The following is a 19,499-nucleotide window of genomic DNA, read 5'->3' on the forward strand; positions in this document are numbered from 1 at the left end:
CCCTGGCCGGCCGGGATCGGGGTGCCCCCGCGGGCGGGGGGCGGCGGGCCGGCCCGGTGCCGGGGGAGGGCGGCCGGGAGCAGCTCCGCGCTCGCTTCCTGCTCCTCCCCGGGAGAGCGGGGTCGCCGCTGCCCGCAGCCCCGCCGAGGGCAGCCCGGGGGTCTGCGGGGCTGTGCCGCCTGCCTGGAGCTGCGGGCAGCGGAGCCCCCTTCCTGGCCGAGGAGGGAGCTTCCCGGCCGTGCGGCAGTGTTTTCCAAACTGAGGATCTGCGAGCTTGAGAATGATGAATGCCAAAAGAGATTGAATGGTGATCTGGAAAGGCACAGGTCTTTGTGAATTATTTGTGCCTCCTATCTTTCAGTCGTAGCGCACTAGTTCAGGCAGGAGCGCTCACTGAAGGGGCTGGGGTAAAGCTCTTGTTATTACTCGTAGTCTTTGAAAAATCTACTTTGTCGTCAGTATTAATGCCCTTATGCAAGGTTTTTGTGGGTGGTATTGGAATATTTTAAAACCTTCCTGAAATGCTAGCACAGGTCACAGAAAATTCATCCATCCATTCTTTTAGTGTGCCTGCAGCTCACCTCCAAAGGAACACACACATGAAATGGGAGCTCTTCGTCTTGTAGGCACAAGTTCTTGCCTCTCCTCTGTGTTTGCATATGACACTTCTGTTCAAGAAACAAGGTCATACTGCCTTGTGGACTCCCAAAATCTCCCCTGGAGCCAGTTCATGGGATTTGGGCACAAATACCGACCTATCTAGATACTGATCAAAAGTCGCTGTTTATTTTGGCCTTGATGAGGCAAAACTTAAGGGAGGATCTCCCTTCACTCAAATGTTGGGAGAATGAACATAGTATATTTAAACATTCCAGTCCTGGCACAGGAGTTGAGCTTTCAGCAGTACATGTTTCTGTGTTATTTCAGAGTGCCTGTAGATTAAGACAGACAAGGACTGGCTTTGTTAACGTTTTTTTTTTTTTTAAGTGAGCAATCTCTGTAGCAACTGATTTTTTATTTTTTTTTAGATGAGAGCCTAAATAAGGAGGAAGTTTTTGTAAGCCTATTTCTTAGCAAAAAGCAAATGTGTGCTCAAGGGTAAGTTGTGTGTAGCTGGTTAAGTGAAAGAGCCAACAGCATTTTCATTTACTTCCTATGGCTTGTAAATCATGTGTTAGTGAAAACTTTACAATGATTTTTCTAGTCACTCCAAAGTAGCAACATATGTCGTTTCATTGAGGGTTAAAACCATTTCATTGAGTTAAAACCAAACAATTCATCACATCTATTCCACAAGAAATGCTGTACCCATTACCTACTCATCCAATATTAGGTGGTCTTTACAAGTTACTACACTTAGTAGCCAGTAGTACTTCAGCTATGTTAGGTTCTTTCAGCTTAAGAATTTTAGTTTTGCAGTCTTTTCTACCTACATCTGCCTTTGCTTCTAGAGGCAGATTTGAGAATCTCCTTCTTAAATGTCTTCAATGTCATTCTGAAATTGTAATACCAGGACATGCTTGATCTCTGAAAGATCTTTTCTTGGAATTCTTGTTTTTTCTACTTGGTGATGCTGACTGGCAAGTATGTTATCCTCACAAAATTAAAGTAGACAATTTGTTAAAGAGCAAAATCTCTTCATCCTTGCTTATATGTTTACAGCTTTTTACACAGGGAAAGCCTCTTGACTCCACAATTCAGTATTCTCACCTCCATATGAAACACAACATTATTCTGCAATCTTTTATTGTCTTTTTTCTCTTTTCTTCTTCTACTTTGTCTCCTCTCATGTTTTATGAGAGTTTTATGAAACTAGTTTCCATTTTGTCTAAATGAGCAAACAGTACTAAATTGCTGTTGCATGGACTTCAGTGCTTTGTCTGTAGAAGCCAAAGTAGAATCCCCTGTTAATTTTGTTGGTAGATGAAAATCATGTTCATTATCCTGAAAGCTATATAATTATTTTGTACAGGGTACATAAGTCTAAGAAAGCCCTTTGTATTGTAATATGATTCTAAGTTACTGTCTTCTGTTAGAAGTGTTGAAAGGAAATAGATGTATCCTTGATATACTAGTTGATAGATTTTATTTGGACTTGATTTTAATAAGCTGATTTCTTTGCTAATTCATTTGACTTGCTGACGCTATCAAGATTTGTGTTTTAATGGGCAGTTGTAACAGGCAAGCCAGTATTGAGTTGCTTATAACTGCACCATTGTTAAAATTTCATTTTCTGCAGTGGTTCCCTTCATTTTTGAAGATGAGCCAGTAAGTGACAATATGCTTCAAAATTGCAACCCAGCATGTTTTTGAAGAAGTTGCATACTTGTCAGAAGTGCAAGAGCAATATTTCTTAACTAGGGAAGCGTTGCAGAAAATTTTTTGCAGTTACTAGGGAATTACTAGAATAAAGTTTAGTCATCATGGCATGTAAAGGGTTCGATTTTGGGTTTTTTTTTTTCCTGGTGAAAAACTGGAGATTAAGCAAAGCTGAACCTTGGCAATTTTTTTAATTTCTGCACTTACTGGATCACTTATACTTGTGAGTATGGTGCATGGATTTTATATGTAGTTCTGTACTGCGCCTCATGTCATATCATAGCCCCATGCCATTCATGAAAAGCATTTACCACCTTTTAAATGATGCAGCTGAAACACTTAAGTTTGCACTGAAGTGCATTTTTTTGTTTTCTTCAACAATTCTAGTTTTTTTGCTGTGTGACTAGTACTTATCTTTTCTATTGTTTGAATATTACCAGTATGACTTATAGTGGGAATATTGCAATTTTTTTCTCCTTTTTATTTTTCTTTATTGCCTTTTCTTCCCATTCCCTTCTCTTCCTCTCTCTGTTGTTAATAAGAAAATAAAGAGAAGCATGTCATCATAAATGCCATGGCAGACTTGGTATTTTGAAATTGTAGGCTGCTTTTTTTTTCCTACTGTGGGTCCTGCAGTAGTATTCTATGTGATACTTTGAAATTACTTAATGAAGTTTAGCAAATGAGTGTAGGTTTTAAATTAAAGTGATTGGTTCTTGTCCACACTGAGTGAATGTGTTAACTAAATCAGCTAACCATTAAGAAGTTGTTTCAGGCTACTTTTAGGTAGTGATAGAGTACTAATATAGTAGTTCCTAAAAATAAACATCATTCCTGAGGTTAGCCTATAAACTTTCTCATAATAAAGAAAATGTTAAGTGAGAATAGCTCTGAGATGTGACATGTTCACTTAGGAGTCTCTCATTGGTATAAAGCTCGTGGGATTTTTTAATTTTATTCCTGCTTCCTGTTCAAACAGAGTAATTTAATCTTAATTATTTTACACACCACAGTAAAATCCAAAAGCTGAAACTGCTCTCAAGTAGTGAGTTATTCACTTACCAGAAATTTCACAGTGGTTCTGGATGCTTGACACAAGCATTTAGAAAGTACAGAAATTAGAATTTTCCATAATGTGTGTATTTCTGTTACTACGTGGAGATGGGGCAAAAACAGTGTTTAATTGAGTCGCTTCCTGTTGGTTCTGTTGCTTGTTACCACAGGTGACCCCAAGTTTTACAGAGCTTTCCTCTCTGCATCTTTTGGGCACCTGCAGCCATGGGCTGGAGCATGTTGTATGGGTTGCATAGATGCATGAATGTTTCATATGCTGCATGTAGGTAGGCTGATGTGTGTCGAACCTGACAGACAGACCTGTAAAAGCTGATTTAGGGGTCCTAAGGAACTATGCAAGATCTCCTGAACATCTGCTATGTGATGTATGTTTGTTTGCTTCCAATTGCTTGTAGTAACTAATTTTTTACTAAAGGGATAAAAATCCCTTCCCCTGACACAGAGGCATCCTGTTTTTCTCTCACTTGTTTATTACTTTTGTAGTCATGCAGAATTGTATTTATCAAGTAAACATTTTCTCTGTAGCACGACTCTCAGTTACAGATGGTTTTATCTATAGTCTGAAAAGTGAATTACAAAACTACTTTTCCCTTAAAATTCTGTAATAAGTACAAGTGGAAAAAATTGCTGAGGTATCTGTAGAGGTATTTTATGACATGTTTTCCTGTGTGTTCACTAAAATAGTGCATTTCTCCTAACATATGCCTGCTAAGGCTACTGAGGCTTAGAGAATCACGCAGAAATGTCGTTTGTCCTGTTACTAGTTACCACATCACAGCAGCTGACAAAAACATTTCTAGGTGGCAGTTTAATTCTTTAAAATAAATATTTGTTGAAACATCAAAGAAAAGGAACTATTTTAAAGATTTTTTCAGAAAATCAGGGAAAATTTACCCCGCCTGACGATAATAAGTAACTCAAGTAGGTAAGTGGTTTAGACATTTAGACAGAAGGGTTGTTCTGAACTCAGTTGTTTCATGGTCTCTCTGTCTCAGGTTTTTTGTGAAAAACCGTGAGAGAGCTTAAGTTCTTCCTAATGTGAAACAGGAAACATTTTGAAATGGTGTCATTTTTCACAGGACAGGAAAAACTTTGTCATTGAACTCTACATGATAAATTAAGGTTGTTACTCCTTTTTTTAAAATATGACTGATTTACAGTAGAAATAAACCAAAGTTTTCAAGATATTAATTTGTGTTTTACTTGCAATAATTTCTTGGAACAGGAAGACATTTTGTAATACTAACTCTTGAATTTTCCATCAATAGAAACTAAATTTTATTTAATTAAAAAGAAAACTGATTCTGGTTTATGACATGAGTGTTAAGGTATGATTGCCCTTACAGTTTGTGCACCACAGTTTTGCAACAAGGCTTTCATTAGAAATCACATAAGATTTACATTTTGGGGGATTTAATTATTGCTATCATTTCGTGAGCCTGTAAATTTGAAAATGTACTGGCTACAGCATGGGCTTGTACACTGAACAAACACCTTCCCTGCTCCTTTGCTGCCCTGGCAGGGAAGATGGTGTTCCTTTTGCAGGGTCAGCGTAACAAAATCTGTACCTATGCATCAGCATAAGTTTAGCTCCTGCATTTGCAAAAATTATCAAAATCAGTGGTTTCTGTTGACATGTTCATGTCTGTGTTGGTTGTGTTAAGGTACAGCACATAGTCTATCCCAGAAAGTCAGGTTTGGGAAAGAGGAGAGGAATGAAGTTTCCAAAAGAGTATCCAACACCTGGGGGCAGTAATTACTTAAACTATCACATACATGCTGTTTCTGTGTTGGCCATCAGATTTATAGCAGATCAGAGACACAAATTATTCTTCAGAGTGATGTAAGCTGACCCCCAGTAGATGCTGAAATGTCAGTCAGTTGGGCCCTCAGAGTCCATTTTGTGTAAACGGATAGGAAGTTTACCTGAGAGACCAGATGTAGAAATCCACATTTGGTCAAATGAATCCTTGCCATGTAAGTTGGAAGATACTGGGATAGAGAAAGTTAGATTCTTGCATTTGGTTTTTTAAAAAATATTTTATTCTGAAATTACCTCTTAGGAGGTGACTCCTAAGAAATGTGAAGCAAATACTGGTCCGACATGAGAAGGAAAATATTAACTCTAACTGCTTGGACTTTGTCCAAGTTGAAGTTCATGTTCTGTATATAGACATGTAAAATTGGAAAACAGAGAAGCCAAATATACCTAATGTCATTTGCAAGGAATGCCTAATATGCTTTTAGTAAGAAAGATGTTCAGTAAGTTTATCATTAATACAATTAAAATTATTAGTGTCATAATATTTGCTGATATTTGTAATGTAATTAATTTTTCTTATCATTGCTACAGCATCCATACATTAGTAGTACAGGTAAATCTCAATTGACAATCTTAATGAGGAAATTTTGTCAGATATTACTAGGGATCTTATTTCAGTTTTAGCCTAGTGAACAATGTAGGACTGCTTTCCTCATTTACTGTTTAGTGTGTTATAGAAGCTAGTTTACTGTTTCCAGCAAGTGAGAGGTGATCTTAAGAGACTGAGAATGAGATCAGTTCTTTTCATTCTGCAGTGCAGTGCCATCAACAAACAAAAAAAAACCCTCAAAAATATTGTTAGGGATTGCTATGGCTAGCAGCTGGTCATCTGAAGTTATCCAGCATTGTCATGGACACTTGTTAATTGTGGCAATATGTTTCCTTTTTACCATGAACAAAATTTAGTAATTTTTATTAAGGTAGTGTTAATAATGTGCAAATATTGACATGTCTGGTTTGGTTTTACCTTTTGTTATTGTTATGTATATTGAAGTTATTTTCTCTTCTACCAGAGCCAAAGTTCTGGTAGAGAAGAAAATAGGAAGTCATTGTTAAATGAAGGTATTGAAAAAGGAGAGGATTGAGTCTGGTTTTCTACACTACTAAGTTATGTACCAGTATGTAGAGGACTCAAACCCTTAAACACTTGGGGTGGGTTGGGGCATTTTTGGGGGTTTTTGTAGGGTTGTTTTTTGTTGTCATTTTTGTTTGGTTGGTTTTGGTTTTGTTGTGGTTTTTCCATTTAAAGCTGCCTTAAATTGAGAAAATTTTACTTCCCCAGAAGGAAATAATTACCCTTTTTCTCAAATGTTTTTTTGGGTTTGTTTTGATGGGTGGGGTTTTTTGTTTATTTGTTTCTGGGATTTTTAGGGGTTTTTTAGATTATTAATACTATTTTTTAATTTCTTTTTTTGGAAGAAGTTGTTGCTTAAGATCTAGACCTGCATTACTCGTACCTAAGACTTAAATGGACAGTATCAGCGCCAGTTAACTTTTGATATGCAAGATCTTGTTTGGTGATGGATGAAATAATCTGTAGTTAGTTTTGAGATCGTCACAGATGGCTGTGCTGTTTTTCCAAAGAGCACCAGTAGACTTATGGAAAATAATAATTACAAATCTCTTCTTGTAGGTGCAGATAGTACTTTTGTAACTCTATGTGATAACTATTGTGTAGCTTGATAAAACAGAGTTATTCAAATAGTTGTTTTTGGTTTCATCCCATTACAAAATGAAAAATACTGCCTTTAGCAGAACTGAGCTCTATCTCTTTTATAATTTTTTCTTTTTGCAAAAAGTTGTGTTTTCTTAAAATACCAGTTGACATGATTTGTTCTGTCAGAAGTTGAAGAAAGACTGCCTAATTTTTTTTTGTTTATTTTATAAGCATATCTTAAATGACAGTTCAATTTAACACTGTATAAATAAATTACTTTTTAAAGTAAAGTAATTTTTTAATGGGATGGAAGAAAGCTGCATTTTTTTTTTCTTAATAACAGACTACTTGGAGATAAGAATTATGGTGTAGGTTTGTCTCACCAAGAATGGCAAACCTGATCTTTTCTCATGGTGTTCTGAGAATCTCTGATAAGGACTTGTAAATAAATGCAGAGCTAGGGGAGTTCTTACTAATTTTGAATGATTCTTGTCTTTTAAAAATATTTTTGGTTGTTAAAATCTACAGCTAACATTTGCTCTATTGCTGTTACCCACAATTAAAATTATCTTGTAATTAGTATCATTTAAAAATAACTTCTACATGCCTGACCTGTTCTCTGTGTGACAGTATTCAGCAACTGCTGATACGTCCGTGGTTGAGTTCAGGGTTATGACATGGCTGTTCTGTGGGCAATATTAATGTGGGTGGAAATTACTTAGAAGGATTCATGTGTTCTAGGTAAGTAGTATTGGATTGTTGTTACTGTAAAGTCTGTGTTACGAAGAACAAGTCGATCAGTCATTTGTTCAGTGACAGAATTCTAGGAAGCAGTGGGCTTTGACCTTTTTTGTTTTTAAGGGAATAGTTAACCTTCAAGGTGAAGAGTGGGTTATTTATTTTCTAGCTAATTCTGAATGAAATAGAGCAAGCATTAATTTTGAAATAATGTGGGTATAGTGCTTTGAGAGGGGTGTGAAACTGCAATTTTGAGCTAGTTTTGCCAATGACACTTTTCAGCTGGACAGTGGCATATCTGGCTCCTTGATGGAGATCTTAGGCCTGTGAAGATCTCTGAAGGTTCAGCACTCAGAAGAAGTTTTAAATTGCATAAAAGGTAACCAGTAAGTGTAGAGTAGAAGTGTTTAATGCCTTCAACTTTATGTTATCGTATGGTCATGAGTATAAAAAGTTTTAATACACAAAATCAAATATTAATTTTAGGATGTGGTCAAAGATCCAAGACTCTTCTTTTTATTCTATTAGATTTACATACCACAAACTGCTTGCTTAATAGAAGACTTTATGTATCTTATTTCTCTAGTAACTACTAGTTTTGTCATGAAATGTTCCTGCATATTTTACTGCCTGTTTGGTTACATAAGCAAAACATTTATTGATTCATAAATAAATGTTTAACTCTAGAGTATAGAATTAATTGCACCTGGATTATAATGTATTTCTTGAAAAATTAGTGCACAGTGGATTTCAATCATATACTGATTGAAAAAATTGATGCGTAACTTTTCTGTGTTCTGGATATCAGATTGAAATTGCATGCTTCAAGACTTGTTGTAATCACTATCTCAAAATCTCAACATATAGGAAGGACTGTTTGTATTTTCATCTCTGTATTGGAGCATGATTCTGGATTTCAAGTTCCTATATCTGGTGTGCCTGTTTGTGTCTTCTCAAAGCTCACTATTTTAAGTATGGGGGAGGAAAAACCATAGCAAAACAATACACTGCCATGCTGCTTGCTCAGCAAGCAGTTAGATACCGGACCCTTTGAAAGGCCCTGCACAATGGTACCAGTGCCTTAAGATGACCCATTATCTGCAGTTGTTTGGAGCTTATATCCATAAAAAGCAGAGAAATGGACATCGTATCAAAATCAGTATTGACAGTGGGTCAACAGCAGATGCTTAGACAAGAATAAGTGAAAAATGCTGCTGGAGTATCACTGTGCTTGCTTACCATTCTGTATTTTAGTGATTTTGTGGTCTAGGAACTCCTGAGTTAGAAATCTCATCTTTGAATATGGAGTTTGTCATGGATTTTCTTCCTGTAGTTTGCCCATCATGAACTTTAAGCTTAGTTATACATTTTATAAGGAAATTTTTTTTTTTCTTTTAAGCAGGTCTGTCTCATATTCTTGGAACAGCCACAAGTTGTTCCATATTTACCTTCCCTCTGTCAGTTGTGATCTTGTGTAAGTTTATCCTCTCCTTGTTTCATCTGTCTTCTTCTATTTCAGTGCTCCTCATACAAAAGCAGGGCTGCATCTGTCCCGTGTAGACAATTTCTGTATCTCGGTATTGGAAAATGAAAATAAACCAGAAGTGCTCACAGAATTGACTTAATATAGGATGTATGACAGAATTACTTTGTGATGAATTTTTCGCTTTTGTTCTGCATCTCTCTCCTCGTGGTCTGTATAATTCAATTTTCTTGTCAGCTTAGAGCCAAGAAGCTGTTACTCTTATAGGCAGCTCTGTTGTAACCCAAAGTTCACATCCCAGTGTGCTGGTAGTCAGCTCTGGTCTGTTGCTGTATGTCTCAGTTGAAGGCTGAAGCTTTTAACCCTCATCTGACTTCCAGGGACTCGTGCAAATCTGTGATTTGTTTGGAAGGAAATCAGAGCAGCTGCTGTGAGTGCAGGATTCGCTCTTAGAAGGCATCACTACTTTGCTGTTACTAAGGGTGGCTAGTTAAGAGCATCTGGTCTTTGCATATTTCTTCTTTCCCATCTCTCTTCTTTCTTAAGCTTTAAGGAAAAGGGGTATTTGAAAATAGAATAATTGCTTCAGGATAGACCAGGTGAAGTATTGAAATAAAAGAACAGTAATAAACTTCTGATTTTTCATTTGTGATATTTTTCTTCAGTAAGTGTTCATTCATTTACTTTTTACCTTTCCAGTCGGCCACGTATTCAAACAAATCTTTAGCAACTGTGAGTCATTGAAGCATTTCACAGCTGTCTGGAGCATGCAGTAGGACTCAGAGTATTTTGTTGGAGAAACTTCAACGCTTTGTCTAAGCTGCACCAGAATTCATTTGCTATTGAGAATCACTTCAAATTTTTGCTAGTGCTTCGATTGCTAGGAGTTGTGTTTGTTTTGTCCCCTGTGCTGGTAGGTCACCGTTGTGGCCATTTTCTGCTCTCTTTTGTCAGTAGGGTATGTCCTGTTCTGCATGTTTGTTTCTACACAAGGCTCTCCTGAAAGATCTGGAAAAGTGCCCCACAGGTTTTAGCAGAACCCCCTGTGGGTTGGGTGCAACTTGGGTGTTTGCTCTGGTGGTCGGCTGGTGACCTTACTAGTACCATTTCTTATAAAGCACACCTCTCTGAACTCGGATCATTTGGAAAATAATGAGGGATGTCATTCAGTATTATACCTTTTATTTTCTGTACAGTGTAACAACTTTTTCATATATGCTTGTTGAATAGCAAGTAGAATACAAAATTTCTTGCACAGCTTCCCCATTTTGATAACATTAAATTGCAGCCACTCCCTTCCATCTCAAATGCCATCTCAGACTAGGGAGTATAAACACCTAATTTTAAACATGACTCACTTTGATGATTGTACTAGTGTACTAGATGCTTATTTCTGAAAATTGCTATGACATCCCTAAACCAAACCTAAGTAGGGAGTAACCTGGATGGTTGATTTAAATCTTTTAAGTATACATCTATACTTGTCCATCAGAGCCAGTCTTTCTGTAAGCGGAGGACAAATGAGGTGAGGACTGTTGTTGCTTTGCATAGGAGGGAAAAAATAAAAAGGTTGTCGCTGGAAAAAGTCCTTGATTTATTGCTAATTGAAACAAAGTACATCAAAGAAATTGCTATAAGCGTGTTAGAAACAGCAATCTCTTACTGGCTTGAGGACAGGTCATACTGTAAGCTACTGTCAGGCTTTAACAGACATTTATTATTAGCTTATGGCTGATATATTTTCAAAATATTTCCTTCTCATACAAAGATGGTACAAGATGGAACCATATTGTGAAAAGTGTGTTGTTTGTCCAAGTTCAAGCTTAAAATATAGCTGTGTTCTTGAAAAGTTACTTTAAGCTGTATTAGCTTGTAAGTTCAAAATCAGTAATATTTTTTATTCTGCAGATTGGCATATATTCTAGATATGTGCACACATTTGTGGTAAAGAAACACAAAAGTAATCAGTGAACGTCATACCAGGAAAGCATCTTTCTTAGGGCAGAAATATCCTTTCAGTAAGGTACACCAAGGGTTTGCATGCTGTATAGGGAATGGGGCTAGCCATGACTAGCATTTATCTTGGTTTTGTTTAGCAGTACATTTTGTAAAGCAAGCTAGGAGAAGTAGATACTTAACAGCAAAGGAGGAAAATCATCATGTTTAATTACTTTGAAGAGCCAGAACTTAACCTGCAAGACTTCTTTTCAGCAAGGTGAGGAGCATGGAAATAAGTCTGTCCCTAGAGACCAGCAGAGGAGTTTGTCTGAGATTTCCTGATCATGGTTGGTTTGATTCTTCAGTACTATCCCTAGAAGCTAATTTACTGGACCTGGCTAGATTAGACAGCAATCAATGAGAGATTGAATTTCTTCTTCAGTATACCCAAAGAAATCTATACTGTGGGTTTAACTTTCATGGCTTTTTCATGTAATGTCATCTACAGTACTTGCCATGGATATGAATGCTAGCAAGAAACCTTTAAATCTTTCATTTCTTAAACGTTGTGTTAAATGCTCATCACAGAGACCGGAAAGCAAAACTTCCCAGGGACTTTAATTTCACAGAATAAATGGAACAAAATCCATGTACTGATATTTCTAGTTTCTCAAGTACCCAACAGCCCCTTCCTGCCCCAAAACTTGGAATTTTGTGTTTATGACTACAGAAAGAAGAACTTGTTTTTGTTATGTGCAGGTAAAATAAGCTCTTGGTGCCTTATGTAGCTTTTAAACTGGACGGGGATTTTGCTATGGAGATAATGAGAGACTTTGTATCTGATGTGCAATTTTTTTGTTTTGTTTTGTTTAGTGGGAGACTTTGATAAGATCTGGCGTGAGCACTGTGAGGATGAGGAAACTCTGTGTGAATATGCTGTGGCAATGAAAAACCTTGCAGATAATCACTGGGCAAAAACTTGTGAAGGGGAAGGCCGAATTGAATGGTGTTGCAGGTAAATAATGTATTTGAAACATGCAATTGCACGCTTTTACTTACAGTTATTTATAATACAAAGCTTAATTGTTTTTTACTTTTTGCCAATATTTAACATTTGTCTTATAGCATATTAATAATTTATTGCTTTCTTAAAGAAATATCTTCTTAGCATTCCAGCTTACTAAGGAAATAGCTTATGAAGTGTTTTGTTATTAGGTGATCCTTTTTGATTTTCAACAAACAACCTATGAAGTCATTTTCCATGCTTCTGAACCTAAGCTGAATAAATGCAGTGAGTGTAAATGAAGTTTAATTTTCAGGGCTTTGGGTTGATTTGTACATACTGTAGTGTTTGATCTCTACATGCAGATCTCTGGTGTTTAATTTTCAGTTCTTAATCTCCTGTGACAGATTTACACCTGTGAAACTTGTTTTAAACGTGTTTGAAACTCTAAAATTCCTATTAGTCATAAACATCTAGTTTTTGGTGGGCTATCTGAACTGTAAAGTCATGAAATGAGGTGCTAAACTATTTCAGTCCCTGAGGAAAATAAATAGTAAAAAGAGGAGAGATGTTGGTCATTCAGAATTCCTGCATGCAGTTGGCATCCAAGACATACCACGGAGTCTGTACAGCAGAATAAAGCAAAATGCTGTTGAGATTTAAATAGGAAGAGAGTGGCCTTGCCATTGGGAATGGAATGACTTCAGAAAACCAGAAAGTAATCTTGTGTGCCAAGTAGGTCCTGCAATCTTTAGGTCCTGCAGGTGAGTGTTGCAAAGTGCTGAGCGAAGAGCAGTAGATGTGGTATTGCTAAATTTAAATTCTCTTGAGCCCATAAAACAAAAAAGAGAAGAGGGAATTGACTGTGAAACAGTTGATCTTGGTGGCAGCTTGAGCTCTTCTGTGGCTTCTGGAAGTGGAGCAAGTAATAATAAGCTGAGGTTTTTTCCCTGACATAAACTATTAAATATTTGAAAATCATTCTTTTACTTACCAATGTTTTATTCTTTAGCTTAGAAAAAAAAAAGTCATAGTTAACTTTCTTTATAGATGTCTTTCTGGACATGCTTTGTATATCTATATCCCAATTACATGAGAGGTGTCTCAGTTATAAAGAACTAAGCCCAAAATAGACTGAGCGGTTCAATGGCTTTGTCAGGGATAAATCAAGTAGATTTTATTGAGGTTGTAGTAAACTCTTGTTTAGGCTATTGACTTTTTTTGGTGGGGGTTTGATATTTTGTTGGTTTTGGGTCTTGCTTGGCTTTTTTTTGTTGGTTTTGTTCTTTTGTTTGTGTGCTTGTACTGTTTTTTTGTAATTGGCACAACATTGACTTTCGCTCCTTTGTGATCCCCTGCTGCCTATTCTGTGTTACAGGCTTCCTGGAGTTACTAGTTGTTTACTTGTATTTGTGCTGTTTGTTACCTCTGTGGAAATGCTGATGCTTATATTTCTCTTTACTACCATACACTCCCTTGAATCATATTGAATTCTAATACTGCAATTTCTTGCAGCATCTTCCTCCCACCCTGCCCTGATTTGGCATCACTCTCAGATCAGTTGTGAGCAACTGAAACTGACTGTTCCACAGTTCAGGTTATCTGTGAAAAAAATAGTTGTACTGGACCCAGGGCAGATTCCATGGAACATTGCTTGGTATTTTCTTAGAATTTGATTGTTGACTAGTATGTGAAACATTTTAAATAGAGCTGTGTGTTCTTACTTTTATTTCAGCTAAGCAAAATCCTGTAGCTTGTGGCAAATTTGTCTGTTATCCTGTAGGACAGGATAATGCTTCTTGTGTACAGTAATGACTTGTATATAGGAGGTTTTGGGGCTCCTGCTCATCTACTGTTATAGATGATTTACAAAGTAAACATTGAATAAATGTCCAGTTTGGGCTTTGCAGCCTGAGCTCATACTAGGAAAAGAATCCATCCACTAAGAGACGCTAAAATGCTTTGTCAAAGTCAAGGGATTGGGAGTTGTTACATTAGTAGAAAAAGAGAGAGTACTTTTAACTTCTCGGATTATACCGAGGCCTGGATTGCTAAATACCAGAACGTATCAGATTGACTGTGTTCTGCAATTTTTTGTTCCTTCTCACGGGGCCAAGAGGTGTGCCAGACAGGTGGCTGCTCCCATTGTTGTTACTCCTCCTGGTGCCTGGGTGCAGAATTGCATGCAAGAGAACTTGGCATGAGACTATACGTGAAAGCTTTTGCTCAATGCTTACTACTGTGTTACCATGACAGCAGGAAGGTAGCTGTTTCATATTAGATGAATTTTAATTTGTGAGTGGAGTGCTGAAAATAGATTGGAACCACCAGTGTATTCCTCCTGAAGAAAGAAGAGACTGAGTTTTGTTTTAATTTGAAGGACAATCTTTTCAGTGATCTGAAACTGAGAAGTGTTTTTTCCATCAGTTAAAAGGAAAAAAAAAAGTACAAAAGACTTTGTGGGTTTTGTTCTTTCCTTCATTTTCCTTGTATTCTCCTAGGAACTGATAAAATAAATCAGATAGTGTAGAATAACCACTAGAGAAGCTATGCATACTTCTCAGGATCAAGAATAACAATTTTGTTTTTCTTTCAAAAGCCTTTTTATTGAAGACACTGGAAAAAATCTGATATTAACTCTTAAATGAGATGACAAAACTTACTATTTTACTTCATTAGTGTTGATTTAAAGAACATATATCCAGACTCCAGAAACTGTAAAAAATGGAAAGCACTACCTGATGGACTGTGCTGGTGGCCATGTGCTGAGTTGTATAGAGGCAATTTTGTTTATTGTTTCAGGAACACATTGCAGAACTGTTAAGTGGGGAGAGGGATGGGAGAAGAAGGATTAAAACTTTATCTGCGTTCAGGTCCAGGTTTATGATCCCCTCTGTGGTGGTGTAAAAAGCTGGGGCAACACTCAACTGTTCCTCCCTTCCTTTGTCTACACTTAGAAAACTGAAAGCGTGTAGCAAGTGGTATTTGCCAATTAACACTTTTGTTTCTCTTTCATTTATACTACAAGACAAAACTTTAAAAAAACAGTTTAAGATAGTGTTTACCCTGAATAATTGTTGTAACTCTTTGTTTTTTGCTGGCATAGATAGGCTGGTGAGCCTTTGTACACACAGTGAATGCCAGTCTTTCTGGTTCTAGTTAGAACAGAATAAGCCAGACCAGCAGGTTTGCTTCTTTCTGTTGCTTTTGCCTCAGTGTTAAGACTTGTGTTGACTTGACTGTTTTTTTAAAGAGCAAAAAATAAAATCTTCTCTTCTAATTATCATGACAAAACACTATCTAAACCTGCATTTTTTTAAAAAAGTCTTTTGACTGTTTAATGAGTAAAGAAATACAGTTCTGATAAAATTAATGACAGGTGAATACAGAACTGTTTGGAAGCATTTGCAGAGAATAGATGTGAGAAGCTTATCTTAAAAATGTGATTTACTGAGAAGGATTCTGTCAGAGTTCATCTCTGTATCCATAACTAATTAATACTTTTATTAGCAGTCTGCTAGAGTGAAGTGTATTTATTAAATTTGGAAATGAGACCAACGAGAGAGGAACTGTCACTCTGAGAGCAGAATTAAAATTACTGCAGTTATAAACTCTACTAGACATTATCTACTATATTAAATATCAGCTCTACAAATAAAGGCCAGGGAATAATTCATTGTGTCAGTCTTTCGAAGGACTATTTGGATTCTGAAGCAGGCCATAAACTGAATATGAAGTAGTCATGGGATGCTTTTGCAATAGAGGCAAATATCATACTTAAGTGTGTTAATGAGATTGTCCACAAGATACGTAAAGTACTACTCTGACTTAATTTAGCATTGCTCTTAGCCAAAATATCACCTTGGCCACTGCATTTAAAAAATAACAAACAGCAGCTCAACTCCAAGATAAAGGAATTATCAAAAACCTTCTATTTTTTCCACAAAAGCCTTGGTGTTCTTTTCTAGAAACTGGAGCTGTCTAGTCAAAAGAAGAGAAGGCTAAGTAATCTGTTGGAGGATCTTTGAGAATAACAGATCTCTGCTAGAACTGGAAAGCTGATCCTGTTTAATTGGAAGATTAAATGCACGAGTGTTTGCAGGTCCGTTCCACACTGTTTTGCAGGTTTTTTTGATGATTGCAATTAGTCGAGCAATTCACTGCAAGGAGAATGGAACTGAGGAAAGTGGCAGAAACAGCAGGAGGAGAACCGTTTAAAATGGGAAAGGACAATGTCCAATATTCACATTTATATGACAGTCTTAACTTTTTGCTGCTTAACACATTGTTTGCTGATGATACTAAATTGTGAGGAGCTGTTAGCTCCCTTGAAGGCAGACAGGCTCTCCAGGAAAACCTCAATACATTAGAGGGCTGGGGAATCACCAACTGAATGAATTTTAACAAAGTGCCAAATTCTGCACCTGGGATGGGGCAACCCTGGATGTAAGGATGGACTGGGGAATGAAATACTGGAAAGCAGCCTGGGGCTCCTGGTCAATGGCCGGTTGAATGTTTGATTAACAAAATCATATGTATTCATATGGGCTTTTTCTGAGACTTCCTTTATGTGTCCAACCCAAATGGCAGACAGAGCAGGGGGGTCAATTGGAACAGGTTATTTATTGTTTGAGAGTTGAAATATGGAAAATAAGTTTCACTGAGGAAATACAAAGATTTGATTTTTTGATTTCTTTTTTAAAGCGAAGACATTAACTTCACATTTCACCCAGAAACCTAACCTGTCTCTCATCTAGGAAACTGAAACGGTTTAGACCTGAAATATTTATTTTGCAGTTTGTGTGAGCAGTAGCAAGTGTCAGCTCAGATAGCATTTACATTGCACAGTTATTCAGAGCTAATATTGTGTCATCAGAGTGAATGTTTGTCAGTTAAAAATGGAGCCAAGTCAGTTTTTAGAATTATAAAATAGATTCCTTAATTTTCTCTTTGTAGATAATTGAGATGCTCTGTTTCTTACTTGAGACAGTTGTTAAATGTAGAGTCTTATATAACTGCAGACTCAAAACCGGGGTGATGAATTATGGCTTTAATGGCTCTGAAGTTAAACATCTGGCTACATCAACACGTTACCTTGGGGTAAACTCCAGAGTGCATTATTTCTGCTAACTACCAGTGTAGTGAGTGCCCATGTGCTTGCTGTTACCCCACAGGAATTGTGAAGGGCACTTCTACAGAGGGAGTATATAGGCAACTCCTCTGAGAGCTCGGGAGCCAAAAGGGCAACATGTAGTAATCATGCCAGGATGACTGTAACATCAGAAAAGCATAAAGGGAAGATAAATAACCCTCAGTGGCTATGAAGTGCAGTGTGATATGAGGGGTTTTTTTGTTTGGATTGGGTGGATTTGGCTAGGGTTTTTTGGTAACCTGTGGTACTGCACCAGTATGCAGAGCCTGGGATCTGAATGTGAAGAATTGTATCCATTATTGGGCCTTCCTGTGGCATTGGCCAGTTTTCCACCAGGGAGAATGGAGAAGTAGGAGTTGCTTCTCTTTGTGGTTGACTTGGTACTGTATTATATGCAAATGAAGAAGGTCTGTTGTGAAGAATATAGAATTACGAGAGCTCAGTTGAAATGGGTGGGGGTAGAAAGATGGAAGAAACACTTATTTGCATCAGTACCAAGAATGAGGAAGAAATGGCTGTGGCAAGAGGAATTCACGCTTTACAAGTAGGTGGTTTTCCCGTGCTCATTAAGTGTTGGACTGGGTAACATAACAGCTTCTAGGGAGTTAAAAGGTTGATAACATGAATAGTTGAGAAGAAAAAGAAAACATTCTTCCAAGGCTGAGAATTCTCTCATGTCTCACATGGCAGTGCAACACTACTCAAACTGCTATTGATTCTGGGTGTTTTAAGATACATAACAAGAAAAAAAGACTTAGAATAAAAATAGAGACTTCAGGGTGCTAACAAAGTGGTGCAGTAGCTGATAAATGGACAAAAAAGATTTTTCTTTCCAAGTTTCATTTCTTTGACTAATTGATACACAGAACTAAATAGTTTTAAATTGATCATATGCTTATAAATAAATAATACAATGTGTAAAATACACTTAAATGAGTATGCCAGCAGCAATGCTAGTGGTTTTTTCTGGAGTTCTCATTTGTTTATTGATCTTTCTAAAATCTTTTTCATGCTGTGTTGACTGGCTAGTTACACTTAGTTAGTTTTAGAATTGTTGTCTTTCCATACATGCAGTCTGTAATGGGTGGCACTGCTATAATTTTGCAGTCTGTATGTCTGATAGTATTGCAGCCTAGACTGGAGCATCTGTCTTATGAGAAAAGGCTGAGGGATTTGGGCCAGTTCAATCTCAAGAAGAGACAACTGAGAGGGGACCTCATCAATGTCTATCAGTATCTGAGGAGAGGGTGTCAGGAGGATGGATCCAGGCTCTGCTTGGTCATGGCAGCCAGTGGGACAAAAGGCAGCAGGGAGGAACTGATACACAGGAAGTTCCCCCTAAAACAGAGGAAGAAGTTCTCTACTCTGCTACTGTGCAGCTGACTGAGCACTGAAACAGACTGCACAGAGAGGTGGAGTCTTCCTCACTAAAAATATTCCAGAATCCTCGTGACACAATCCTGTGCCATGTGCTCTGGGCTGACACTACTTGAGCAGGTAGCTTGGATCAGATGACCCTCTGAGGTCCCTTCTAACCTGACCTATTCTGTGATTACACAGAATTTCTGACTCAAGGCGCTTCTTTCCTGCCTATCTTGGGGTAAAGTTATTTCTATCTGTACCTGTTTGTGTATGTTTCCATCTAAGAAACTCAAGTGCCACTCCAATGACATTTTTTTGTTGTCCTTCATGTCTTGTGTGATGAAGAGGCTGGGTATATTTGATGCCTAAAATATCACCAAACCTTAGACAAGCCCTGTCTATTCCAAGTCTTTGTCACTATTTGTGATTTACATGCACCATTATACAGCATGTCCATCCTTAAATCTGTGATGTGAAGTGTCATTATCTTGTTCATGCTTTGTATAATATACTATTAAACTACACTTGAATTTATTTTTTGTGGAATGTTCCTTCAAACCTCTGCAGTTTTGTTAGAGGAAAATGGAGTGACTTTCAAGAAAGCATCTTAAAAATGAGTTGTTCAGAAAACATTATTCAAACAAGTGTTATGTCCGTTGAAATTTCCGTGCAAATACTTGGATGGCAAATTTAATTAAACTGAATTGTGCCGGGTGAATCCAGGTTTTTAATTTCACAGCAACAATTTTTTTCCAGTCCTAGTTATATTTTGTGGATGAAATTCAGTTATTCTCAAACACAGTGCTTGCTTCTCATACACTAATGCTGACTGCTGATTGAAGAACACAAGTGCTATTTAACTTCTTTTGTAACATTAATTTCTTTGAACTGGCTAATATTTCTGTTCAAGTATGATTCTTTTGTTCTAGTTCCCAGAAGAAAAATAAGTAA

General features: G+C 37.2%; 1 protein-coding gene across 3 annotated transcripts in view; it reads left to right on the forward strand.

The window, feature by feature from the left end:
* BMT2 (base methyltransferase of 25S rRNA 2 homolog) overlaps window positions 1-19,499 on the forward strand; it is a 30,710-nt gene that overhangs the window by 2,004 nt on the left and 9,207 nt on the right. The window contains exons 1-2 of one of the 3 annotated variants that reach the window (XM_039726828.1): window positions 274-326; window positions 11,905-12,046. In XM_039726828.1, the coding sequence (XP_039582762.1) occupies window positions 305-326; window positions 11,905-12,046 (164 nt within the window). In that variant the 5' untranslated portion in view covers window positions 274-304. Of the gene's footprint in view, window positions 1-273; window positions 327-11,591; window positions 11,791-11,904; window positions 12,047-19,499 lie in introns of those variants that run through there. The other 2 variants (XM_039726826.1, XM_039726827.1) reach the window with 2 other exon arrangements.

This window comes from Passer montanus, unplaced genomic scaffold, assembly GCF_014805655.1.
Source record: "Passer montanus isolate IOZ18808 unplaced genomic scaffold, ASM1480565v1 scaffold6, whole genome shotgun sequence".
NCBI lineage: Eukaryota > Metazoa > Chordata > Aves > Passeriformes > Passeridae > Passer > Passer montanus.